This window comes from Salvia hispanica, chromosome 6 (assembly GCF_023119035.1).
Source record: "Salvia hispanica cultivar TCC Black 2014 chromosome 6, UniMelb_Shisp_WGS_1.0, whole genome shotgun sequence".
Lineage (NCBI taxonomy): Eukaryota > Viridiplantae > Streptophyta > Magnoliopsida > Lamiales > Lamiaceae > Salvia > Salvia hispanica.
In genome coordinates, this window is record NC_062970.1 from 38584278 (window position 1) to 38611442 (window position 27165).

General features: G+C 38.3%; 3 protein-coding genes across 3 annotated transcripts; all 3 read left to right on the top strand.

The window, feature by feature from the left end:
- The first annotated feature begins 2290 nt into the window (after positions 1–2290).
- Positions 2291–4304, top strand: LOC125197206 (putative disease resistance RPP13-like protein 2). Its single transcript, XM_048095919.1, has 2 exons — positions 2291–2296; positions 2806–4304. Exon 2 carries the CDS (start codon positions 2856–2858, stop codon positions 3423–3425), a length of 570 nt encoding a protein of 189 aa, XP_047951876.1. The 5' UTR covers positions 2291–2296; positions 2806–2855; the 3' UTR covers positions 3426–4304.
- A 17985-nt stretch (positions 4305–22289) lies between these two features.
- Positions 22290–23583, top strand: LOC125195293 (UPF0481 protein At3g47200-like). Its single transcript, XM_048093465.1, has one exon. It carries the CDS (start codon positions 22290–22292, stop codon positions 23526–23528), a length of 1239 nt encoding a protein of 412 aa, XP_047949422.1. The 3' UTR covers positions 23529–23583.
- Positions 23584–24745: 1162 nt separating this feature from the next.
- On the top strand, positions 24746–25645 carry LOC125195294 (the record flags this gene model as incomplete). The annotated part of the gene is made up of 4 exons (XM_048093466.1): positions 24746–24874; positions 24973–25062; positions 25166–25264; positions 25337–25645. Coding segments are annotated over 4 exons (420 nt in total), but the record flags the coding sequence as incomplete, so codon positions are not given.
- Between the last annotated feature and the right edge of the window lie 1520 nt (positions 25646–27165).

A 27165-nucleotide genomic window follows, 5' to 3' on the forward strand; every position in this document is an offset into this window, starting at 1 on the left:
GCAATAATTGTGGCCTACGAACTTGAGGCCAAACAACCAGATACTATGAAGCATGTAATGAGATTATGAATTCTATATCCTTCAGATGTTACCTTACCAGATTTCCAAATGTCCATTTCGCCCCTCGCGCGATAGGAAAACGTGATCAACGGTCATGTTCTCAGTGGAAGAACAATATCTGTCAATTGGAAAGTATTTTATTTCTTATATCATTATCATAATTGTACTACCTAACTTTGAATAGCATTTATAGCATTAGAGCTTATGTTATACTTTTTGTTGCTGAAATTGTTGCAGGCTGATGAAGCTAGATAATATTTTGAATGTTATCTAAACCTTGCACGTGCTAGTAATTCGTTTAATTACAGTTAGATTATCAAATCTGTATGTGTTGGCACTCTTGAAACAATCAGCCATGTATATTAGGATCTGAGTGTTTAAGATGCTTGATGAGTCATACATGTGAAATGAAGCACGTGGTTGTTCATTCTTCTGTTATTGAGGAGTTCTCCAAATTGAATAGGTTCGAACCATAATCCCCGTCAACATTTTTTCAATAATATTCACTAGAAAGTCTGAGAGGCATACGCAATATCTACTTTGTTCCTTTCTTTTTGCACATGCTTATCTGCCAACCTATAGATAATCATGTGCATTTCTTGTGGCTGCTATTAGTTTATAAAGTTGAGTTGCAGAAGAAGATGATGTTAAAGAACAAATATAGAGAGGAAAAAGAATGGCTGTAGGCCCCATCCCCACCTTTCATGGGACCAGAGTCATTTGAAATTTATTAGAATAGCTTAATTAGTTAATGGAGATATATTATTACTAACGATACCTTATTTTTAAATACTACTGCCTCCGTCCCATTGAAGATGACTCACTTTCCTTTTTAGTTTATCCCAACTAAGATGATCCATTATTTAAAATGGAAACACTTTTATCTCTACTTTATTCCCTATCTCTTACTTTACTCTCTCCTCTCAACACACAAAACAAATTTGCATAAAATCCCGTGCCGCCCAAGAAAGGAGTCATCTTTCTTAGGACGGAGGGAGTATTAAATATAATGATTCAACAGTTTCATACCTATTTGATTAATTATCCGCAGTATTAAAATTTTTGTCACTTAATTCTAATCTTGTGCATAGATTTAAGATATGTGATCATAGCAATGTGAAATTACTAACTCAATCTTTAATCGTTAGCTATAGCAAATTTAAAATTATAAGATTTATAGAAATTTAGTGCTTTATAAATATATAATTTTGTTTTATAATTATATAAATTTAAAAAGATAAGAAAATTACTAAAATTAGAATTTTTGATCAAAATGTCAATATAATGTACTTATTAAACACATCAATACGATTCATTGAATATGTCAATACAATTTTGCATTGACATTGTATATGTACTATATTGACATGTTATGATAGCTATCTTGACCATAAATTACTTCTTGAAAAATATGAAAATTGTAGATTTATTTTCAAATTTTGATATCCAAACATATGCAAGTGAGATCTCGTTAGAGTCCCTATAAAATTATTATTAATTTGATATATGTTGTGTGAAAAAATAATTTAAATTGGGATAATTATAATCATAAATTTTTTAGATATTTTTTAAAAGTTAATTATAGTTAACTTTTTATTAATTAGTATTCTTATTTTGAGTATTTTTTTACACAGTATTGGTACTTATAGGTGGTGTTCGGTTTCCTAGATAAAATAATACCAAGATATAATCTAGGATTTAGTTGTGAGATTATTTTAGACATATGGAGGTTAGCTATGACTAATTATCTCATGATTAGTCATCTAGGATTGAGTTGTGAGATTATTTTAGACATATGGAGGTTAGCTATAACTAATTATCTCATGATTATTCATCTAGGATTGAGTTGATGGACTAAATCTTATAAACCAAACACACTACTAATCTAATCCCGAGATACAATCTTGCAAACCGAACACCCCCTAGAAGAATGATCTTGTAGTACCTTAATTTAATAATTCAATGCCTGCTTTAATAGTCAGTTATCAATATAATATCCTACCTATGACCATATAAGTTTATTTTATTAAAATTTCAAATTTGATGGAGTACTAGTAATAAACTTGTCGACTACCAACTTTTAAGAAAAAGGCTTTTTCAAAAAGCAATTGAAGCGTCCCCATCCAACAATGACAAATCAAAAATAGATAAGATCTGGGATGATAAAACACGAGAAAGACTAGAGAACAGTCTCATAATTCACAAACACAGCATAAAATAGTGAAAGCAGAACCTGGTTAGCACTTAGCATTCATATCCTTCAATTATATTGGCTCTACAATCATATAAGTTATCTCCCCTCTTTATTTCGATTTTTCATTTGAATTTCATTAATTCCGTTAATTGTTGTCTACTTGTCTTTATACATATATTTAAAGGGATATGATATTTTTAATATAATATGATATTGATTAGTTAACACTACACATTTATTAGTTAAGTACACTAACACAACCCTTTATTTAAATTGTTGGTCCATTATCAAAACTAAATCTTTTCAAAATGGAGATATGCCATCAGGGTATGATGTCCTTGAAAGTAAAATTGCAAAAAGATGTCAGGGTTTGCCATTAGCTGCTAACGTACTGGGTGGAATGCTTAGAAATAAATCAAAAGAAGAGTGGTTATTTGTCGAAAATTTTCTTTCTGATAGTGAAGAAGCTGAGCGTATCTCAAATATATTGAAATTGAGTTTTGATCGTTTGCCTTTGTCATTACTCAAGATGTGCTTTGCATATTGTTCAGTTTTTCCTAAAGGTTGGAAAATTGTGAAAAAGGAGTTGATTGAACTATGGATGGCCGAAGGGTTTCTTCAACCAAATGAAGGAGATGACATGGAGTCCATGGGTGAAATGTTTTCAAATGTACTCGTACACAATTCTTTAATTCAAGTTGCAAAGAGAGATGGTTATGGAAATGTTTTGAGTTTTGTGATGCATGATCTTGCAACTGCAGTTTTAGGTTCTTCTGATGACACAGATCAAGTTTATCATTCAAGTGCCATCCCAAAAGTAACAGCAAAATCTTTGCGTACATTAATTTTCCAAGGTGAAATTCTTGATACCGCCATGTTCTCGAGTTACGAATCTCTGCATGCTCTTAGTCTTGACTGCGATCAGGTTAAAGAGCTGCCACGTTCTATTAGAGAGTTGATACATTTGAGAAATCTTAATGTTTCAAGAACAGGAATTGAATATTTGCCAAACTGGATTTCTGAACTCCATTACTTGCAAACCATAAATGCATCTACAGAATCTTTGAGAAAACTGCCAAGTACATTGAAGTACTTGATTAGTTTACGGCATCTTTATCTCTGCCATGATGTGGAGTTGCCGGCCGAGATCCGAGATTGGGAGATTAACTAATCTGCAAGCACTCAAGTAGAGTAGGGGAGCGCAAAGGATACAGAATTGAAGAGTTAGGGAATCTGAACAATCTCAGACAACTATCTATCTATAACTTGGAAAAGGTGTGTGATAAAGAAGAGGCTCAGCAAGCAAATATCTCCGAGAAGCAAAACTTAACCGAGTTGAGTTTTGAGTGGGATGCAAATATAGAAGGTGAAGGAGAATGTGATGAGGCTGTGTTGGAAGGCCTCGCACCTCACCCATGTTTGAAGATGTGATACGATCTTGGAAGCCGTGTATCAAGGATTTCAACTGCAGCTGGATTCAACCGGAAACCTCCCTATCAAGATGATATCCGAAAGCTATGAAACTGCCACCATCGTCTTCGTCTTGGAAACAGCTTCGCGTGGGTATCTTGCACATCTCAATCGGAGTCTGAATGAGGGAGTTATGGCAGTTTTACAGAAGTCGCGCAGAACTGGCGAGGGAGTCCAGAGAGAACACCCGGGCGGGTGTTTTGCACCCTGCAATTCATCCGACCGGGTGAATCACCCGAGACTTAGTTTTTGTGGGCCTTTTTCCACATTTTGGGCCCTTAGTATAAATACCTTTTGGTGTCATTTTTCATTTTAGAATAAGATTGTGATTGAAGTTATCTCTCTAGTGAGTTTTTTCCTCTTTGAGGAATGTATCCAATTCCTTCCTTGAAGGTTGCTTGTCTCAATTTCATAGATTGATTCTAGTAGAGGTACGCATCAATGGGGTGTATCCATTGAGTAGTGGAGCCAAGGGGTGATAGAGCTATTGAAAGTTGCCTAGGGTTGTTTCCATTATTTTGGTCAAGGTCCTAAGGTCATAACTCTTTCATCTCATCATTATACACATGCTTTCCATTCCTAATCTTCCATCAATTCTTGTTTAGATTCAATTTTTGTTGGTTGGGTCTACCTTATCCTTTGTTTTATTGATAAATTGAAAATCAATTTCACAAAAATAATTAGATCAAGTATCATAAATGGGTAATCCTTGGGAAATGGATCATAAACTACATGGATCCTTATCAAGATGTTAAAGATTGCAGGATTTAAAGGAAGTTTCCATCATGGGCTAAGATGTTGAGAGTGTTTGACAAGCTGATTGAGATAACACTCAGTGACTGCCAAGGATGTAAAGAAATCCCAGAACTGGGGGAGTTGCCGAATCTCAAGACTCTTAGTTTGTGGAGATTGAGCAAAGTGAAGTCCATAAATTTTTCACTCTCTGGGACTATAAAAGGTGTCAGTTTTCCAGCACTTGAAACCCTCATATTGACAGGTATGGCTGGGCTGGAATTGATAGAAGAAGTATACTTATATTGACGAGTACTTCCAAGGCTTGTATCCTTTAAATTATATTGGTGCGACAAATTAGAACGTCTCCCAAGTTGGTTCTTCGTAAAGGCTCGTGGTCTCAAAGAAGTGGATATAAGGCATTGCTCCAAGTTGAGTAGATTACCAGATGATCTGCACACCCTCGATTTTCTAGAGTCAGTGACAATAAAAGGTTGTCAAAATCTGATGTCAATAGTGAACGGAGAGAGCGGAGGAAGGTTAACATCCCTTCGTAGTATAGAGATTCGTGATTGCCAAAAGCTAATGGAAATGGTTGAGCCGCATGTGCCTTTGCTGAAGAAAGTGTGTATGGTGGAACTGAAAAGCCTACAGAATCTATCCAAGTTTCTTGATTCCTTGAAACACTCACCTTCTCTAGCACAACTGACCATTGTTGGGGTACCTAAATTCGTATCCGGTATAAGGAGTTGGCCTTTCCAAAAATTGCGAAAATTAGAGATTGATGTTACTGTGGAGTGGTCAAGTGAGAGTAGTGATAGGATTAAGGAGACAGTTGATTCGATGCTGCAAGAATGCTTCTCATCACTTGGTGAGCTAAGGTTGATGGGGCTGGAAATTTGGGATATGGTGCCTAAATCAATTCAGCATCTCACTAGTCTATATAATTTAGAATTGGAGATTTTTGGAGTGAATGAGCTACCCAAATGGTTCGATGATCTATCTTACCTAAAAAGGCTATGTCTATCTAATTTTTCAGAGTTGAGGCATCTGCCCCCGATGAAGAGCTTCACCGAATTGCAGGAATTCCACATCTGCAATTGTTTAGAAATAAAGATAGAATATGAGGGCCACAATATTTTCCATCGTTATGCCATCTACGTTAATAGTCACCCACTGTAGATCGTAAGTACTGGCTGAAACCATTCTTCATTTTCTCATTTAAATAATTTGCATCCATTCTCTTGTTCTAAGGAGTTTCTACTTTCTACGTTGCTCATTTTTCATTTACATTCTCATACGTATATAACAAGGTTACAAAGAGATTTGATGGAAAAGTTGCAGGGAGGAAACTGTTACGTGGTAGAGCTTCTCAATAAGCGTACGAGGGAATCAATCTAAATAAGTGTTCATGGTTACATGGACACGTGGATTGAATGGGATGAAATCACGCCGTGAACGCGGTGTAGAGAATAGATACTTAGTTAGTTGCTGAGCTGTGATGAAATGTACGATGCATGCTCAATATATGAGCTGCATTTTCCATTGTATTGTTTTCTTATGATTTGAGAATTAATGCAAACTCCCCCTTCTTTTTCTCATATACTTTCCCTTGTAGCTCTATTCGCGTAGGTGCAATCCCGGTGGCCGTTCCTATCTCCGGCAACCCCGATCCTGTACCAAGTGGTATCAGTTCCACCGATCTTATGGTGGAAACACGTTCCGGCGATACTCGCCATCTAGAGGAAATGCTTACTGCTGCGATGACAAATCTGACCAACAAACTAGCTGATGTCGATCGCCGACGAGTGGAGTTCGACAAAATCCGCGATCAATCTGAATCAGCGCGCGATCTATCACTGCGTCAGCTTCATGAGGAATTCTTAGCTCTGCAACTCCAGCATAATGAGATCATGAATCGATATGTGAATCCTGGCGGTGGTGGTCCAGCACAACCTCCGGGTGGAGCTGGTGGATTTCAGGCGAGACAACATCAATACTTTGCGACGCGTCAGTTGAAAGTGGGGTTTCCTCCCTTCTCTGGTGAGGATCTGGCTGGGTGGATCATTCGATGCGACCATTTCTTCACGGTGGATCTCACACCGGAGGAATCTAAAGTCCGCCTTGCGATCATCAACTTCGAAGGTCGTGCGTGGCAATGGTTTCAAAATTGGGCAAAATATCATGACCAACCCATGGCGACACCGTGGCCTCTGTTTCTCCAAGCACTGGAGGGTCGGTTTGGTGATCATCTCTTGGGTGATCCGATGACAGAGCTACCGTCACTCAAGCAGTCAGGTTCGTTTGCTGACTATCATGATCGATTTGAGCTGCTTTTGGGTCGTGTTTCTATCCCTGAGTCGTATGCTATCAGCCACTTTATCAATGGGTTACGTCCTCATGTACAAAAGGTTGTTCGCTTATTCATGCCCCAAACGCTTATCCATGCTTACACCCTCGCTAGACTTCCGGAGTCGTCTGCTCCGGCGAGGGAGGGGTTTTCTCAAGCTCCTAAACGGGGTAATTTTGGTGTCTATGGTGGGGAATCTAATAAATCTAATACTTCACCTTTACTCCCTACTCCTATTGTACCAAAAGTTAAGAGCCGCCGTTATTTGACCCCTGAGGAGATGGCTGTGGAAAGAGCTTAGGGACTCTGCTATGGATGCGATGAAAAATTTGAGTGGGGGCATAGATGTGCTAAGACACAACTTTATTTGTTGGAGATTGAGGATGGGATTGAGGAGCAGGATCCGGGTAGCAATAATATTGATGAAGAAGTTCCAGAGGATAATAATCCTCTAATTTCAATTCATGCTATAAGTGGCTCAACTTCTAAAGGGTACAAAACTATGCGAATCACGGGCAGAGTTGGCCGGAAGGCTCTGCATATTCTCATTGACTCTGGGAGCACCCACCAGTTAGCTAAGAAGTTGGGACTTCAAATCACGCGAGTAAAATCTGTGATGGTAGATGTAGCAGATGGTAATAGACTGGAGTGTGACTCAATGTGTAACGGAATGAAATGGATGTTGAGGGGTACTCTATTTACTTTTTGCTGCTTCCTCTTGGCAGTTGTGATATGGTATTGGGGATTCAATGGCTTGAAACTCTGGGTGCCATTCAATGGAACTTTAAGACACTAACTATGGAGTTTAAACTGAATGGGAGGAGATATCTGCTACGAGGGGGTCAATCCAATCAGAATGTAGCTGAAGTATCTGAGAAAGAGATGGATAAATTGCTTACTCATGAGGATGATATCCAATTATGCTGTATTAAAGTCAACCATGAAGGCCATTCAGAGTTGTTAACTATGGCTGGTTCAGAGGATGAGTCACAGGCTATTCCTCAGTTCATCGAGGCTTTCATTGATAATCAGTCTAAGGTATTTATAGAGCCTTCTACTCTTCCCCCTATGAGGTCACATAACCATCAGATTGTCCTCAACAATGGAGCTTTCCCCGATGAATTGCAGAACTTATAGACATACAACCATGCAGAAGAATATCATTGAAAAACAGGTTGCAGACTTATTACAGCAAGGCTTTATTCAACCAAGTACAAGCCCTTTTTCTTCCCCGGTGGTACTTGTGAAGAAAAAGGATGGGACATGGAGGATGTGTGTAGATTATAGGAGGTTGAACAAGCTCACTGTTAAGGATAAGTAACCAATCCCTTTGATTGAGGAACTTCTAGAAGAGTTACATGGTGCTTCAGTCTTCTCTAAAATTGATCTCAAATCTGGGTATCATCAGATTCGAATGGAGGTGAAAGATATCCCTAAAACCGCTTGAAAGGTCGGGATTTTGCACGCGTGTCGTAGGCGCGTGTCCCTTCCTATTCAACAAGATTTATAAGTTCCCACTTTCCAAAATACTATTGATTAGTATGTGGTAAGTTAGGGTGTCGAACCCACGAGGAACGGTAGCATCCGTTATGTATTTCCACACTTAAGAAGGTTTTGGCGATGCCGCCACGCTTTAAATTGGGGGTGGAACTGAACTACGAAATGTAAATAACACTTAAACTAATGTGGGAACTAAACATGCAAATAAAATACAGTAAGAAGAAAGTAACTGGAAAGCAGACTGGACAAGTTGGTAAACTGGGCAACTTAGCAGTGGCGAAAATAAGAACATTTCGGAAATGAAAAGAGAGCAGCAACTTGCATGAGCATCCTAAGTTCAGAAAGCAAAAAGAACTAAGTTAAAAGCTAAGGAAGATAAACTAGTAAGTGTTGGCTACTAACGAAATCTAGAAACTAGGATTGTGACATGTTCAAAAGGTTAACTTTAAATTCCTAACTAATGTGACTTAAAGCTTAAATGAAAAGCATGTGGAGTGCAGATATTATCTAATCTAAATGGCTGCCAAAAGTGAAAAGAAAGCATGTACTTGTTGTCTCCCAACTTCTATTACCCAAGGTGTAAAACCATTGGATAAAGGCCTACAACTAATGGTTCTTCCACTTAACTCCTAAAAGCTGATCATGGCTCCTAATTCTACACTAAAGGCACGAAAATAAGAGTGAATAAAAGACTAAATGGCTGCTACACAACTAACCAAGCAAGAGAAACACCAAATCATCAATTAAACTAGCTAAACATGCATTGAAAACACCAAATTAAAAGCTGAAACTTAAAGCACTTAAACATGATGAAAGAAGCTTAAAAAAACAACAACAATGGAGGATGAAATACAAGACAAGAAATTAAGCAACAAACATTAAACTTAAAACATGCAAAACTAATTAATCTAGGTGATTTAAACTCAAAACAAGAACACAACTTTTTTTCTTCTTTTCTTCTTGAAACTTTCGAAACTAACAACTAACTAAAACAATTAAAACTGAACTAAAGACATTGGGCAAGATTTTTACTAAGCAAGAAAGGTTTAACAAACACTAGAACAACAACAACATAAAAACCGAAAATCAACAAGAGCTAAACTTTAAAACACATTCAATACATAAACACTAAGAGCAATTACTACTTGAAATAAGATTTTAAAACAAGAACAACAACAATAACTAAGAGTGAGATTGATGCAAAAGAGCTCCAAAAGGTAAGAACAAGCTAACTAGAGAAAGCAAACACTACTAATAAATTACTACTACTTCAACCCATGGTGAATTAAAGATCTTGGCAGCCTTGAAGTTGAAATCTCTCTTCTTAAGGAAGAGAGAAAAGTTTTCTAGAGAGAGAAATAAACTAAAACTAAACTAAAGCTAAAGTGATAAAGTCACTAGTTGTTTGGGGAAAAGCATAGTTAAATATTTTGTTACATCTTTCAAATAAAAGTTATTTCCCCTTTCTCATGCCCTAGGGACGGATGTGGACACGTGTAGCAACAAAGAAGCAGTCTTGTAATTGTGCTCAAGTGGCTTCATGCAGTTTTTCCGTCGGGTCCAGCTTGGCCAAGCTGACAGCTTGGGCAGTTTGCCATTTTTCTGATTTTCTTCAAATTCTTGCACTTTTTGCCTCCTTTTTGCATCATTCCACTACAAATGCCTTTCTACAATGCCTCAGAACCATAAGCTCAATTCCCTGCCAAAATAGCATCTTCTTATGCAAATATTCAACTTATAAGTGCGAAAAGTGATCAAATCCGAGTGACGAAAACTAGCCTATCACCGCTTTCAGAACACATGATGGACATTATGAGTTTGTTGTGATGCCCTTTGGGCATACCAATGCTCCTGCAACTTTTCAAAGCTTGATGAATGACATTTTCAGACCCTATTTGAGGAGGTTTGTGTTAGTATTCTTTGATGACATACTTGTATACAGTGGTAACTATGAGACTCACTTGCATCACTTAAAGCAAGTGTTTGCTAAGCTGAAGGAGCATTCTCTCTTTGCTAAAAGAAGTAAATGTGAATTTGCTAAAGAAAGGATTGAGTACTTAGGTCACATCATATCCAAGGAAGGGGTAGCAACTGATCCTAAGAAACTCAAAGCCATGCAGGATTGGCCAACACCTACTGATATTTCTAAACTCAGGGGATTTCTTGGACTTACTCGATATTATAGGAAATTTATCAGAAATTATGGGATGATCAGCCGGCCTCTTACTGATTTATTAAAGAAAGAAGCCTTCCTTTGGAGTGAGGCTGCTGATGAAGCTTTTCTGGAGTTGAAAATGGTGTCACCCCGATTTTAGCTCTACCTGACTTCTCCCTCCCTTTTGTTATAGAAACGGATGCTTCAAGTTATGGTATTGGGGCTATGTTAATGCAACAAGGCCATCAACTTGCTTTTATACGCAAGTCTTTGTCTCCCAAACACAAGCTTCTCTCAGTCTATGATAAGGAACTATTGGCTATTGTCTTTGTTGTGACACATTGATGCCATTATTTGGGTCATCAATCGTTTGAAGTGCGTACAGATCATAAAACCTTAGCTCACCTTTTGAAACAGAAGCTCACCACACCTGGCCAATTGAGTTGGCTTTCTAAACTCATGGCTTTTGATTTTGAGATTACTTATAAAAAGGGTTCTGAAAATATTGTTGCAGATGCTCTATCTAGGGTCCACTCCTCTGAGGTCTTTTGTATGGCCATTACTGCTGTCTCTACAGACTTATACCCTTTGATAGAGGCGAGTTGGAGTTCTGACCCTTTGCTACAAAATCTGATTAGGGAGCTGCAGCAGGACCCTAAAAAGAATTCTAAGTTTTCTTGGATAAGGACTCAGTTGAGGAGGAAAGGCAGGTTGGTGGTTGGAGATGATGAGGCCTTGCGACTGAAGCTTATCCATTTATTCCATAATTCTAGTACAGCCGGTCATTCTGATATATTGGCTACTTATAAAAGGCTCACCTCTCTTTTTTATTGGCCTCATATGGAGAAGCATATAAGGAAGTATATCAATGAATGCGATGTGTGTCAACGCTTTAAGTATGACAATAGTGCTTACCTCGGCTTATTACAGCCTCTTCCAATACCTGATGAGGCCTGGTCTCAGGTTAGCCTTGACTTCATTGAGGGTCTTCCCCTATCACATGGTAAATCTTCTATTCTAGTGGTGGTTGATCGACTTACTAAGTATGCTCATTTCTTAAGTCTTACTCACCCATATACGGCCCTGACTGTTGCTCAAACATTCATTGATTCGGTATTTAAGCTACATGGATTGCCTGCCATACTTATCAGTGACAGAGATAAGGTTTTCATGAGTCAATTATGGACTGATTTCTTTAAACTCCAAGGGGTCGAATTACACATGTCTACGGCGTACCATCCTCAGTCCGATGGCCAAACCGAGGTGGTGAATAGGTGCTTAGAGACTTATTTACGTTGTATGTGTGGGGATCAGCCAACTACATGGAGTAAATGGTTGAGCTTGGCTGAGTTTTGGTACAACACATCATTCCATTCTACTATAGAGATGACCTCATTTGAAGCTCTGTATGGGTACCCCCCACCAATCCATGTTCCTTATTTCAGAGGAACGTCAACAGTGCATGATGTGAACGAAAGCCTGATCACTCGTGATGCTATGATGGAGGTTCTGAAGCATCACCTCCTGCGCGCACAGCGGCGCATGAAGCAACAACATTATAAACATCGCTTGGAGAGGAAGTTTTCGATGGGCGAATGGGTATACTTGAAACTCCAGCCTTATCGGCAGAACACACTGCGCGACCGTCAATTCCACAAGCTGAGTCCTCGTTACTTTGGTCCTTTTAAAGTGGTGGACAAAATGGGTGAAGTAGCCTATAATACCGGCTGACTGCAAAATCCACCCTGTCTTCCATGTCTCACAATTGAAACGGAAGATGGGGCCCTTAAATCAGCTTCATGGCTCTTTGCCTACAGTGGGGAACTCGACATTTCTCGAGCCTGTGCAGATTCTGGAGCGTAGATTGGTGAAACGAGGCAATCGTCCGGCTACGCAGGTCCTTGTTCATTGGGCTATTTCCTTTCCGGAAGATGCCACATGGGAGTACTTACATGATCTGCAGGAGAGGGTTCCTCATTTTAAACCTTGAGGTCAAGGTTTATTTTGAGAGGGGGAGATTTGATACGTGGCAGAGCTTCTCAATAAGCGCACGAGGGAATCAAGCTAAATAAGTGTTCATGGTTACATGGACACGTGGATTGAATGGGATGAAATCACGCCATGAGCGCGGAGTAGAGAATAGATAGTTAGTTAGTTGCTGAGCTGTGATGAAATGTACGATGCATTTTCCATTGTATTGTTTTCTTATGATTTGAGAATTAATGCAAACTCCCCCTTCTTCCTCTCATATACTTTCCCCGCGTAGCTCTATTCGCGTAGGTGCAATCCCGGTGGCCGTTCCCATCTCTGGCAACCCAGATCCTGTACCAGAAACACAAACCAGGACGTGGCTGTGAGCACTGCTGCTTGGCCGCCCCTAATCATGTGTGTGCTGCGTGCTGAAGGAGAGTAAGGGGAGAAAGGGTTACCAATTTTCATTCCGTTTTCTATTTGGTGTTTTAAGTGATTTGGAGTATGTAAATTAGTCTCTAGAAAATGAAGTTTACATTTTTTAAATTCCTAAAATTAAACATAAAAACAAATCACATAAAAAATGTCTTTCATAACCATTTTACAACGAAGAGAGGAGAGCGAGTCGCGGCCGCACGCGATGCCCGTTGTGGGTGGCGAGGGCCGCACCGAAAGGGGTTGAGGGTTTAGTTCAGGGAGAAGAAAAGGAAAGTGAAGAAGAAAAGGGGAAGAGGGGGTGGATCGTGGATGGGTTTAAATTTTGTTTTTAAAATTTCATTTCTTAATTTCTATTACTATTATTTGTATTTATTTTTTTAATTTCAATATTCATTTTTTTATTATTAATGCAATTTATAATTTATATATTTTTAATTCAATTAATTTTGAATTATTAATTTGTGAATGTAATTGTGATATGATAATTAATTAAATTTTTAATATACGGAGTATAAATTTTGAAGTGCAAATTTGGTATTCTAGCGTAAAGAGTGAATTTTACATGCTTTAAAAAGAGTGAATTAATAACATGGAACAAATGTCATATTTTTGGGAATGTCGTGAATTTTGACCTGCTTTAAAAAGCGTGAATTGATAACATGGAACAAATGTCATATTTCGCTATCTAATGAAGATACTTTTATTTTAGCACAAGAATTTAAATAGGAGTATTTAGTTAATTAAATTGTTCATATTAAAATTAAAAAGACTATAAAGTACTATTTAGTTAATTAAATTATTCATATTAAAATTAAAAAGACTATAAAGTAAGAAAGAGAAAGAGAAAAAGAAAGAGAAAGAGAAAGAAAAAAAGAATAAAAATGAAAATAAAATATTTTAAAAAGTCAAAAATAAAGTAAAAGAAATAATAAAATAAGATAAATAAGAACATAAAGTAGGAGAGATGCATGAGTAAATTATTACTACTAAAGAAATAAACGTCTTATATAGGTTGGAATGTGCCAAAAAAACGTCTTATTAAGCTAGAATAGAGAGAGTATTTATTTATGATTGCTATGATTTATTATTTTTTTTATCTCTAAATGACACACTCATCTAGTATGTTTCACTGGTAAATTAATTATTTAGTAGTAATAATTAGCATAAAAATAATACTTCATCTATTCAAGAAAAATAATCTTATTTTTTTTATGAATGACATAAATTTCAATAAGAAATTGATAAGTAAATAAGAGAGAGTAAAACCAATGAAGTAGAAAAGGGAATGACAAGATGTATAAATGGGTAAGGTATGGTAGAAAATTGTCACTTTTGTAACTAGACTTTTTTTTAACATCCAAAGATAAAAAATAGGACTACTTTTTGTGGACAGACTATTTTTATTAGACACCCTAAGATAGAAAAATAGGACTATTTTTCATGGACGGAGAGAGTACTATTATAGTAGATCACAATCCAAATTTATTAATACCTCCGTTTTTAAAAATAGATCACATTTGTCAATTTAGAATGTCCCTTAAAAATAGACCAATTCTATTTAAGGAAAAAAAATTCTTTCTAATAAGGTGAGTCTCATTCTTTACTAACAACACTCTAATCTCTTTATCTAGCTATCTCTCTTATTTTACCAACTCTGCATTAAAACTCGTGTCATTTCTAAAATTGTCTATTTGTTAGAGATGAAGAGTTCATACTCCCTCCTCCCATAAAAATATGTGTACTTTCATTTGGATCGGTCTCACATAATTATTGACTTCTGAACTCCAACTGATCGGCCTCACATAATTGGGCTTGGATCTCCTGTTGTGGAAGAATCACAGCAAGGGATGTTGTTCCTCACATCCCAATTTTTTAAAATTTTTATTTTTTTGTTTAAGTGTTATATTTTAAGTTTAAAAAATTGGGATGTGAGGCACAGCATCCGCTGCTGTGATTCTTCCACAGCAGGGGATCCAAGCCCCACATAATTAGGGGAATGGATCCCCTGCTGTGGCAAATAGCACAGCGGGGGTGCAGTGTATAAAACGCAAGATTTAAAGCATGAAACACATCTATTTAATTTGATAAGAATATTACTCCCTCCGTCCCCGATTAAGAGTCATATTTTTTCATTTCGGTCTGCCCCCAATTAAGAGTTACATTTCATTTTTACCATAAAAAGTAAGCAGGTCCCATATTTCACTAACTCAATTCACTACATTTTATTATAAAACCAATAAAAAAATGGGTCTCGCATTCCACTAATTTTTTCAAACAACTTTTCTTTACATTTCTTAAAATTCAAAGTGTGACTCTTAATCGGGGGACGGAGGGAGTATATTCTTTGCCTTCCTTTATTTTATTGTTTACATTCATTTTCATAAGGAGTAGTACTTGTCATCTTTAATTTTGGTTTCACGATTAATTATTTTTATAAGTAATTTTTCGGTAATTATTTAGTAATCATACGTGGACCATTTTCATTCTTTGATTAAATCCAATCACAAAAAAAACTCTCTTTATATGAATTAAAAATAACTTAAAAATTCTGATTACAATCACTCCTAAAATAAACAATTACCAAAATTATATTAAAGGAAAGATACTAATACCAATTAAAATAACTTAAAAACGTAGTTTATGGTGAAATCATAATTGAAGAAAATGAATGTCTTGCTTTTTATTAACAGTAAAATAAATGGAAGGCAAAGAATATAATATTTATATCAAATTAAATAACTGCGTTTCATGCTTTAAAACTTGCATTTTATAGACTACCCCTGGTGTGCTATTTGCCACAGCAGGGGATCCATTCCCCATAATTAGTGACTTCTGAACTCCAACTGACCGGTCTCACATAATTAGTGACTTCTGAACTCCAACTAATTCCTAACCAATTAACCACTTCTTAACTCCTTTCCCAATGGCTAATTCCAGAGCTCAGTTTCTTCCCACTTCTTCTCTTTTGCCTGCTCAAATCCATAATTCTCTTCTATCCTCTGCTTCAGTTCTCTTTCTTCCTATCACATATGCGGAACAGGGCCACAGTCGACCAGCTACTTGACTCTTGTTTCTGAGGTGAGCCCTTAAATTATTGAGTTAATTTAGTAGCAGATAACGCGATTTTGAGTTAACCGAGCAAGTTGGGTTGGTAGAAACTTAGAAATCATGACTACCTGCGTAGCGATTTGTTGACTGTGTCTCTTAGCAAGTAAATTAATCAAGAATTTCAAGTTTTAGTCTTAATTTTCCATTTATTAGCAAGTTTCGATGAACTGAATGTTCAAAGGGCCGAAATGTAGCGTGCTCAACTCTCTGCTTTTGATTCTTTCATAATGGCCAAGTTTTAACGGTACAAAATGCTATTCAAACGTTCTTGATACTCTTTAGGGTGCATATATGAACTAAATAAAGTTTCTTGGACATCTTTCAAAGTTGCAACTGCTTACAAGATGTTTCATGATTTAATAAATTTTCAAAGTGTTTAGGTGATTGAGCTAAAGAGACAATCTTGGTTAGATGAATTTGAAAAGGTTTATGTTGGAAATAACAAATTGTTGTACAATTACTTTTGTAAATTGCTTGTTGCTTATAAGATCACTGAATACATAAGGTGGGGTTGATGAACTTTTTTTATAACTTAGCTGCTTGAACTTATTTTCAAAACTCTCACCTAGTTCCTTGTTGATTATAAGCTCAATAGTTTGAACTTAGTTGATAATAAGTTCATTGAAAATATAATATATGTGATATTTAAGAGCATATGTTATCAAACACTTCTCAAGAGCACATAAGCTCCTCCTAAACACCCTCTTTGTTTATTAGCTCAAGTGCGCCACCTTCTCCATGTATTCATATGTAAAATTCATTTATTTATAAGGAATGTTTGAGGCGAACCTTTTTTTCCTGGAAATGTACAACCATAATTTTGAAGCTGTTGATTCTATAATTGTCATTTAGGAATATTTGATTGTAGTATGTTAGAAAAAGGAAAAGATATTAGCTTGGAGATCAAGAAAGCTTGGAGGATAAGAAACACATTAGCTTGGTGCCTAAGAAATATATTAGTTTGGTGCCCAAGAATACTTGGAGCACAAGTTTTACCATATTTACTTGTTTGTAATCCCTATTTAAAGGGTGCTTTATACAATGAAATTATCATCCTATTCTACACAATTGTTTCTTCCTCTCTTCCTTTCCACAATGTTTTCTGCACCATTTAACATGGTACCAAAGCAGGACTCAGAAAAATTTTATCACTGTCCCTAACCTTTCTCGGCCTTAAGCCAAATCTGCAAAAAACCATTCAAAACAAACAATGTCAGACGAAAAAAACCCATCCCAGTCGGATGAAATTGCTCGGCAAATTGCTGAAATCATGAGCAAAAGTCTTGCCATGATGATACCATCAACACCCAAACCAGAGAACACAAAAAATCCACCAGAAAAACCCATTGTGTACAAAATCGATACACAACCCCTCCACATCGGAGGAAGAAAATTGAATGGAGAAAATTACTCTGAATGGGCCGTCCTGATGAAGACGGCTATAAGCGGCAGGGGAATGGTTTCTCACGTAACCGGAGTTCCACCTCCCCCGCCACGAACCGATCCAGCCTTTCCGCAATGGCAACAAGCTGATCACTGTGTGTTCACATGGCTCACACAGAATATCGAACCTCGGTTGGTCAGCCGAGTTTTGAAACAACCGACAGCCAAACACATATGGGATGCATTGGCTATCACGTACGGGAGCGGAGGAGATAAACTCCAAATATACGATCTGAATATCAAAGCCAGCATGGTGAAACAAGGAAATCAATCGTTAGAGGAGACATGGAGTACCCTACAAGATTTATGGATGTCAATAGATCAGAAACGGACAAATCCTATGAAGTACCCGGAGGACATGGAAATACATGATAATTGGATCCAAGAACAGAGACTATACGTTTCTGACTGCAATAGACGGCAAATATGAAACAACCAAAAGGGAGATAGTTAAAATGGAGCCACTTCCCTCGGTTGACCTTGCTTACAATCTGATCAAACAAGAAGAGACACGGTCTCAAGTGTTACAGTCAGGAGCCGGAGCCACAACAGAAGGCATCGGAGCAGGACTTGTCATCCGAGGAGGATCGCACCAGCACGGCAGCGGCTCCAGTGGCAGCGGCAATCGCGGTGGAGGAGGCGGATGGAACCGGCGGAACAATGATGAAGACAAATCGAAGCTTGTCTGTTCTTATTGCAAGAAGAAGAAGCACACGAAAGAATCATGCTTCGAATTGATCGGATTTCCCAATTGGTGGGAGGAGAAACACGGCAAGAACTCATCCGCACCACCGCCATCCGTGCCACCACGCGCTCCCTGGAACCGCGGTGGCCACGGCGGCCACGCTGCTGCAGTTATCCGAGGGCAACCGAGGGACGGAGGAAATTACCCTATCGCCACCGCTGATAGCAACAGGGAAGCTGCTCAGACTTGGGGCGGCGACAGGGGAGCAATCGGTGCTGCTCAGCCGACGGGTCAGATGGGAGCCGCCAACTTCGCCGGAGGAACGGTGGTGTCGAATTGGTCAGAGGAGGAATTTGGGGAAGATGAAGAAACAACGGCGGCAGGTAACGTAGGGTTTGTGGGTTCTTTGGTTAAAGAACCCCAAACTTTACATAAATCCTATTTTTCACCCCAGCAATACAATAAATTACTTAGTGTACCCCATCTATTGCCTAATGACCCATATTCTCTTGTGTTGTGCAAATCTGACCCCGAACTAAGTAATTTCCCTATTAGTACCCCTATCGTGTGTAAAAATAGGTTTCAGCCCCTAGAAAACACTGGAATTGCATGTCAGGTGTCTAGTGGATATGAGAAAAACGATAGATGGATATTTGATTGTGTGGCGACTGATACAATAACTTATGATGCTTCAGATCTTACAGGTATTCAAAAACCTCAGAAATCCCATATTCAGACAGCTAATGGGGAGTTTACAAAAGTTGAGGGGGCGGGAAACTGTGAAAATATCACCTACCCTTCAATTATCTAACTGCCTTTATATTCCTTCGATGTCTCATAAATTGTTGTCTATTAGCCATGTCACGAAGGAATTAAATTGCACCTTATTGATGCAACCTCATTTCTGTCTGCTGCAGGATATCCGAACCGGGGAAATAATTGGACGTGGCACTGAACGTGATGGATTGTACTATGTAGACTTCGATGTCTCATAAATTGTTGTCTATTAGCCATGTCACGAAGGAATTAAATTGCACCTTATTGATGCAACCTCATTTCTGTCTGCTGCAGGATATCCGAACCGGGGAAATAATTGGACGTGGCACTGAACGTGATGGATTGTACTATGTAGATGAGATAGCTCAAAAAGGGACCGCCGTGCTAACTCACGGGTCTGCCAATAGGAAGGTTTGGCTTTGGCATCGACGCTTGGGACATCCTTCTATCGATTACTTAAAATTATTGTTTCCTGATTTTGTTTCTAAACATGATGAGTATTGTGAAACTTGTTTTTTGGCCAAAAGCCACCAAATCTCTTATCCTTTGAATAATACTCGCGTTGATTTTCCTTTTTCCTTAATTCACTCTGATGTTTGGGGGCCCGCACCTTTTACTGGGGGGCAGGGTCTTAGATACTACTTAGTTTTTGTTGATGACTGCACTCGCATGACTTGGGTATATTTCATGAAACAAAAATCTGAGGTTTATATACGTTTTTCACACTTTTTTAACCTTATCAAAACCCAGTACCAGTCTTCTATAAAAATCTTGAGATCAGATAATGGGAGGGAATTCGTTAATTCAGCCATGAAACAATTTTTTCAAGAAAATTGTCTGATTCATCAAACCAGTTGTGCCTACACTCCCGAACAGAATGGTGTAGCCGAAAGAAAAAACCGTTCCCTCCTAGAAATGACCCGCTCTATGCTCATTGAATCAAAAGCCCCAAAACACTTCTGGCCCGAAGCCATTGCCACCTCAGCCTATCTCTTGAACAGATTACCCACAAGTATCCTCATACACCAAACACCACTCCAAGCCCTATCCTCCTTCACCAAAATTCCACCACCTTTAACTCTTGAACCGCGAGTCTTTGGGTGCTCCGTTTTTGTTCATACCCCAAAACATGAACGAACCAAAATTTCTCCTTGTGCAATTAAGTGTGTCTTCGTGGGATATGGGGTAAACCAAAAGGGGTATAGGTGTTTTGATCCTAAAACCAATCGAATGTTTGTCACGATAAATTGCAATTTCCTTGAAACCGAATACTTTTATACCCACCTTAGCAGTCAGGGGGAGAATAGTAGTAAGGACTCGCTAAGTTGGATATCAGTGTCGATGCCAACACCAAGTAATCCCAAAGTGGACATAACAGAGACGGCAGTAAGCGATTCCGCTGAGCAAGTCTCTGAAGTAGGACAGTCCGTTCCTGAAGGTGACACTCAACCAGCTACTTTCCCGTTGAGGCTATCCAATTTAAGTATTGATAACCTTGTTCCTCCAATTTCCTTTACTACTGATGATGTAAGTGTAGAGGAAGAAGAAGGCCCTGTTGTGGAAAACACAGATGGAGACACTAGTAAAGAAGTCGAAGGGATTGACCCCGACACAGGGGGGTACATTCTTCCACATCGGGAGAACAGGGGAGTTCCACCAAAAAGATATACACCTGAGAGGATTAACAGGAATGCTCGCTACTCTGTTGCTTGCCTAGTTACGAGCCATCAGTTAGAAATGGCTCAAGCATTTGAGAAGGCACTGTATGAGGATGAAGAGATCCCACAGTCATGGGAAGAGGCTACGCGGCACAAGAACTGGAGAGAGGCAATGCAAAAAGAAATAGATGCACTGATCCGGAATAACTCTTGGGAAACGTGCATCTTACCTAATGGGAAGCGACCTGTAGGATGCCGATGGGTCTTCACTATCAAGAGGAGACCAGACGGCTCAGTTGAGAGGTACAAAGCACGGCTAGTCGCGAAGGGATATACTCAGACATATGGGGTAGATTATTCAGAAACTTTCTCCCAAGTGGCCAAGATGAACACAATTCGAGTCTTATTGTCTGTGGCGGCAAATAAAGATTGGCCACTGCATCAATTCGATGTGACGAATGTCTTTCTTCATGGTGAGCTAAAAAAAGAAGAAGAGGTGTATATGGAGGCCCCTTCAGGATTCGCAGCAGACTTCAAGATAGGAGAAGGATGTAGGCTGAGGAAAACTTTATATGGGTTGAAGCAGTCCCCAAGAGTATGGTTTGGGAAGTTCGTCGGGGCAATGATTAGTTATGGATATAAACAGAGCAACTCCGATCGTACTCTCTTTTTGAAGAAGAAAGGAGATAAAATCACTTGCTTAATCATATATGTCGATGACATGATTATCACAGGTGACGACTTGGAAGAGATTGAGAGCTTGAAGATGAATCTGTTTTGGGAGTTTGAGATGAAGGACTTAGGGGATCTCAAGTATTTTCTTGGGATCGAGGTGTTAAGATCACAAAAAGGGATTTTTTTGAGACAGAGAAAATACATCCTGGACATCCTTGCAGAAACGGGTCTCCTAGAGTGTAAACCGGCAGATACGCCTATAGCGGTTAATCATGGATTACAGATTAATGATAAAGCTGAGTTGACCGATCGAAGTCGATATCAACGACTAGTTGGAAAGCTTATCTACTTATCGCATACTAGGCAGACATTGCCTATGTCGTAGGGGTCGTGAGTCAGTTCATGCATAAAAACCACAGACGGACCATATGGAAGCAGCGCTCAGGATTTGCCGATATCTGAAAGGGACAACAAGACATGGAGTGTTGTTCTCTAAGAGTGATAATCTTGACATTCATGGGTACACCGATGCTGATTGGGCGGGGAATCCTAATGATAGAAGGTCAATCGCCCGGTACTTTATCTTTGTTGGAGGTAACTTGGTGACTTGGATAAGTAAAAAGCAGAAAGTGGTCGCCCTCTCGAGTGCTGAAGCAGAGTTTCGTGGAATCAAAAGTGGACTGACTGAGATAATGTGGCTAAGAAGACTGATGAAGGAACTCAGCCTAGCTCCTAGCAGAAAGTGTCGACTATACTGTACTGTGACAACAAGGCCGCAATAAGCATCTCAGAGAATCCAGTTCAACATGATCGAACCAAACATGTTGAGGTGGATAGACACTTTATCAAGGAAAACATTGAAGGAGGCATTGTAGAGCTGCCATTTGTTCGCTCAGAGAATCAGCTTGCTGACATTTTGACAAAGGCAGTCAACAAGAGGTTTTTTGAAGATGCTTTTTGCAAATTGAGTATTGGAGGGGAAGATGGGAACCAAACATGATCGAACCAAACATGATATGTTGTTGCTAGAGAATCAGCTACCTATAAGAATAATGGAGAACCTATAATGGAAGATGAAATCTGTCAATGAAGGATCTCAAACTCTGAACCAACATATCATGTTTGGTTCGATCATGTTGCAAACTTCCCTGAACCAGAAGATGAAATCTGTCAATGAAGGATCTCAAACTCTACTAGCAGAGATGTTGGTATCTTCCTTAGATAAAAAATTTGATAAGTTATTTGCAGATCCTTCATATTCCTATGCAGCATCAATCTATGACGTTTCCGAGACACTCTGGAAAGCAAATGAAGGAGCCTATACTCCTCGATTAGTGTCAATCGGTCCATTACATCATGACCGATCCCATCTTCAAGGCATGGAAACTTTCAAATTGAGATTCACACATAAGTTTTTGACCAGATTTGGAACTGGCCTTCATACCATAGCAAAGTTTTCAGCAAAGGAAGAAAGATTTGTTCGTGGGTGTTATGAGGGTACAATTAAGCTTCTTCCTAAGGAACTTGCAGAAGTGATTGTGTTGGATGGAATATTCATTGTTGAGCTTTTCCTGGAAAACTATTTCATTCAGCTGAGGGACAAATATGAGAGAATATTTGATACTCACTACTGGATGTACAATGATTTGATGCATGATATATTGTTGCTAGAGAATCAGCTACCTATAAGAATAATGGAGAACCAATTGAGTTTTGTGGATCTTTCATTCTTAAATGAAGGGACTATGGTCACCATCTTTGATCTTGCTCACAAGTTCTTCAAAAATATTGGTAATACAAGCAAGGTACCATTGACAGCACACTGTATTCAGGCTAGGCACTTCGTTGAGTTCCTTTTGTTTCTTCATGCTCCAGCAGAGAAACTTGTGCCTTCCCATGATAAGGGACTGAGAATGCAACTAGCGTCTAAAAAGTTTGAATACACTCGTAGTGCAGGAGAGCTTGTGAGAGCTGGAGTCAAGCTTCGTTGTGGAGAAGATAGTTGTTTGTTTGATGTTTCTTTTGATAGTGACAAAGGTGTGTTGACCATCCCCAAATTGACGGTAAATGAATCAACCGAGACATTCTTCCGGAATCTTATAGTCTTTGAACACTTGGGCTATTATGGCTACTTTTCCAGGAACATTACAAGTTATGTGATGCTCATGGATAGTTTCATAAACACTTCAGGTGATGTTCATCTACTTGTTAAGCATGGCATCATCAAAAATGAATTAGGCCGGGGTCAACAAGTAGCTGACCTATTTAATAATCTGCACAAAGGAGTTCTAACTGAAGTAAATGATTTCTAATTTGCTGAGCTCTGTGTGGAGTTGAATGACTATAACAAGAGTAGGTGTCACCGGTGGAAAGCCAGTTGCTTTAGATGGAGAATGATGCTGAGAGAAAAATGGGTTGACTGGAAAAAGATGTTAAGACGCGATTATTTTAGCAACCCTTGGTCCTCCTTATCTGTTGCCGCTGCAGTTTTCTTGCTCGTTCTTACCATAATACAAACAGTCTGTTCAGTTATCCAGGTATAGTTTCACATCTTATCACATTTTCGTGCCATTCAATTATGATTGCATTGTGGAGTATTTGTCATCTGAAATATCTCATACTACCAGATATTGATGTCCAAAAGTTCTTGCACGAGTGCTGCTGTATCCCCAGTCACTTTAGATCTAACATTCTCTTATTGTTTGGTTAGGTTTTATGAGTTCTTCTCCACCACCCTGCCGCCATTTTCTACTAATCCAAGATGTCCGACGAACAAGCTGGAGAATGCAGTCCACCACAGCCGTATTCGGATTTCGGATCTTCTGTTAATTTTGTCTTTCCAAAATCAATATATTGCAATTAGTTTTAGTACTCCATATGTATATCTATTTAGCAGGGTGTGTTCTAGTCATCTTCTCTGATCTAGGACTTTTTTAAGATTGTGAATGGTCTAAAGTTATCCATTCGAACCATGTGATTTGAAATGAGTTGTGCACATGTTTAAATGACATGTGTCACAATACTCATCACGTGAAATGTGATTTTTGAGTTCACACTGTTTATGGGTCTTCATGTTCATGTATGGCCTTGGGGGTGGTGAATGACCTAATTTGTGCATAAGCTGGGGCTTGCGTGTTGCATCATCCTCAACTGCCTAGTGCCTAGTGCTCTGATAACATTTTATAATGTCGTTTAGCATCTAAAACTGGTTTAATTGCTTTATATGTTTCCTACGTTAGAGATATTTGTCTAGCACCCCATCAGCATGGGCGGTTTTGACTTGAGAGGCCTAATGTCATATTTGTTGAGTAAACTTCTTAAGTCATTTTCTGTAATTGTCTTTATGAGCATATTAAATAATTTATTGCCTTGTTTTATACATGTGTCTCGTAGTTATTTGGTTGACGCTAAAATTAAACTCGTCCACAGATATGCTAGACCATCCCCAGTTGTTTGGCCCATAGTTCTTGGTCTTCTTTCTATTTTTGTTTACATTTTGTAGTTGTATTCATTTTCTTGACATATTTTCTTGCCCCTTTTCAGGTTCAATGAATTTGGAGACAATGGTGGACCTGCAGCAGAACAGTGGGCTCCCAAATTGGCTCTTGTCAAGAAGCATATTGATGGAATAATTGGGAAAAACAATTTCCACATTGATGTAAATCTCCAATTAATTTGTGTTACTCTATTTTCCTTGAAAACTCTGAATCATTGGGTGTTCGAATGCCATATGATGTCTGATAATCAAACATACAGGCCAGGACTTTCGTTGCTGCATCCATCTTCCTAAATGGATTTGGAGGACTTCTATTTGTTCTTGGCAGCAGTTTTGGTGCTTATCTTCTGGTGAGAAACCCTATCCTGCCTCTGCTCTCCGATATTTGCCACTCATTCAATCTATTAAAAGCAAAACAGCACAAAAGCTAATCTTATCTGCTCCTTGTAACAGATGTATTACTTGATATTGACAACTCCTTTAATGTATGACTTCTACAACTATGAAGCTGGAAAGCCAGAGTTTTTCAGAGTCTTATGTGAGTTCCTTCAGGTACAGAAACAAGTCTCAACACCTTCTGTGGTTGCACGTGCTTGTGTAACATTTTTCATGATTTCCTATCAGTGTGCGGCACTTGTTGGTGCATTGCTGTTCTTCCTCGGAATGAAGAACTCGATTACAAGGAAGCAACCAAAAAGAAAGATCACCAAATCGAAGGCTGCTTGATGCAACGAGAGAAGCAGGCTCTGGGAAATTGTTTAGAGGAGGTTGGATTCAAAGGCATAGGTTAAATTAGGCAGAGTCGATAAACTATTCAGTGTCAGCTCCTATTTGCTAAGCCAACATTTGGTGCTGTATTCTGCTGTTTTCTTAGTCAATTTTTTAGTCTGGAACCCTTTTTTTAAAACAAGCAATTTGATTTTTTATGCCCAAGTTTTTATTCATTTGTTCACATTTAAGGCTTTTTGCTAAGAAAATATCTCGCTTTGATATTGTTTTTACACATGATTTCATTCTAGCATAATCGTTCGGTATTCTCAATTGCCATTTCCAGGTGTTGTCTTACTGCGTTAGGCTCTCAGATGTAATGGTCCATGCCAGGTTTTCCATGAAAAGTTAGTGTTCTGTTTCTGGAAAAAGGGGGCCCTTTTGCTTTAGGCTTGTTTGAGAAACTCACTCTCAACATTCTGCGGCCATATTCCTGCCAACAACGGCGGCACACATTCATTTAAGGAAATGCTTTGCATCCTCACACAAACTTGGCTCTTTAAGTTAATGACATGACCCCCTAAATGGCAGTCCAACTATATAGACATGACAATTTTGACTTGATCTCACTTTCACAAACTTAACTGCATAGTGTGTGTCTGTGTGAGAGGGAGAGATGGATCACATTTTTATTTGCTGGATGATGATACCCTATATAAGCAACTTAAATTTGTTCATCAACAAAAAATCTCAATCATCTCTGCCGAGCACGATTAAATCTAGTCCACAAGTATAAAGAAAGCCATTAACCTCTATAGGAATTACAAGAAGAACATAGAAATGAGAAACAATTCTCAATATAAGGAAAAATGAGAGAAAAGATATTTCTCATTCAAACGATATGAATCATACAAAAGGAAGATAGCTGCTTATTTATACTTCTAGGGGTCATGCAGCACGCATGCACACGGGTGCATGAGTTTGATCACATGAGATCAAAACCCTTCTAACTAACTATAACTACCAACTAATTGCCAGTTCACTTCAACGTCTCCCTTATTTCACGTGCTGCTATCTTCGAACTATGACTTCAATAACCTCCACAGAGGTAAAAAAATGTTAAGCAAGGAATAAATAATAATACGGACTTAAATATGACAAACATCTTCAGCAAGAGGCATGGAAGAGGTGTTGGAATCACGCCAGGTTTTTCATTCTACTTCTCCGGGAAAGTAATTTTGTGCCTTCTTCCAATCAGGTTTTATGTCGATAGTTCAGATTTAAAAAAATTTCATTTCCTCTTCCCCTAATTATCACAAAATAAATAAAACCTTCTCACTTCCAAAATTTAATCAAAAGAAATCCATAACGACACTCTTGTTATTTTCTTCATAACTTCCTTTTATATATGTATGGATAAATTATCTATAATTACATCAATAAACGAAGTAACCAATAATATACACGTCTTTTTTGTTTCTAATTTTCTTAAAGAAATTACTAAGATAAGTTTAATTGCTATCCATAAAAATTTATCATATCTATCCATTCAAAATTAGTCCATTACTAAAACTATAAAAATTAATTCCTTTTTATTAACTCTATATCTCTGTCTAATTTTATCAACATTTTTCCTTTCACTTGCTCAATCTTACTTTATTCACTGTATATCTTTTCTCTCTCATATTATATTAATTTTGTATTAAACTTGTACCGTCCATCAATAAGATTATTTTTGCTAGACG

Bases quoted from the DNA above. Each gene is read 5' to 3' on its own strand.
- LOC125195293 (XM_048093465.1), top strand. From the start codon at position 22,290: ATGAAATCTGTCAATGAAGGATCTCAAACTCTGAACCAACATATCATG.
- LOC125197206 (XM_048095919.1), top strand. From the start codon at position 2,856: ATGGCCGAAGGGTTTCTTCAACCAAATGAAGGAGATGACATGGAGTCC.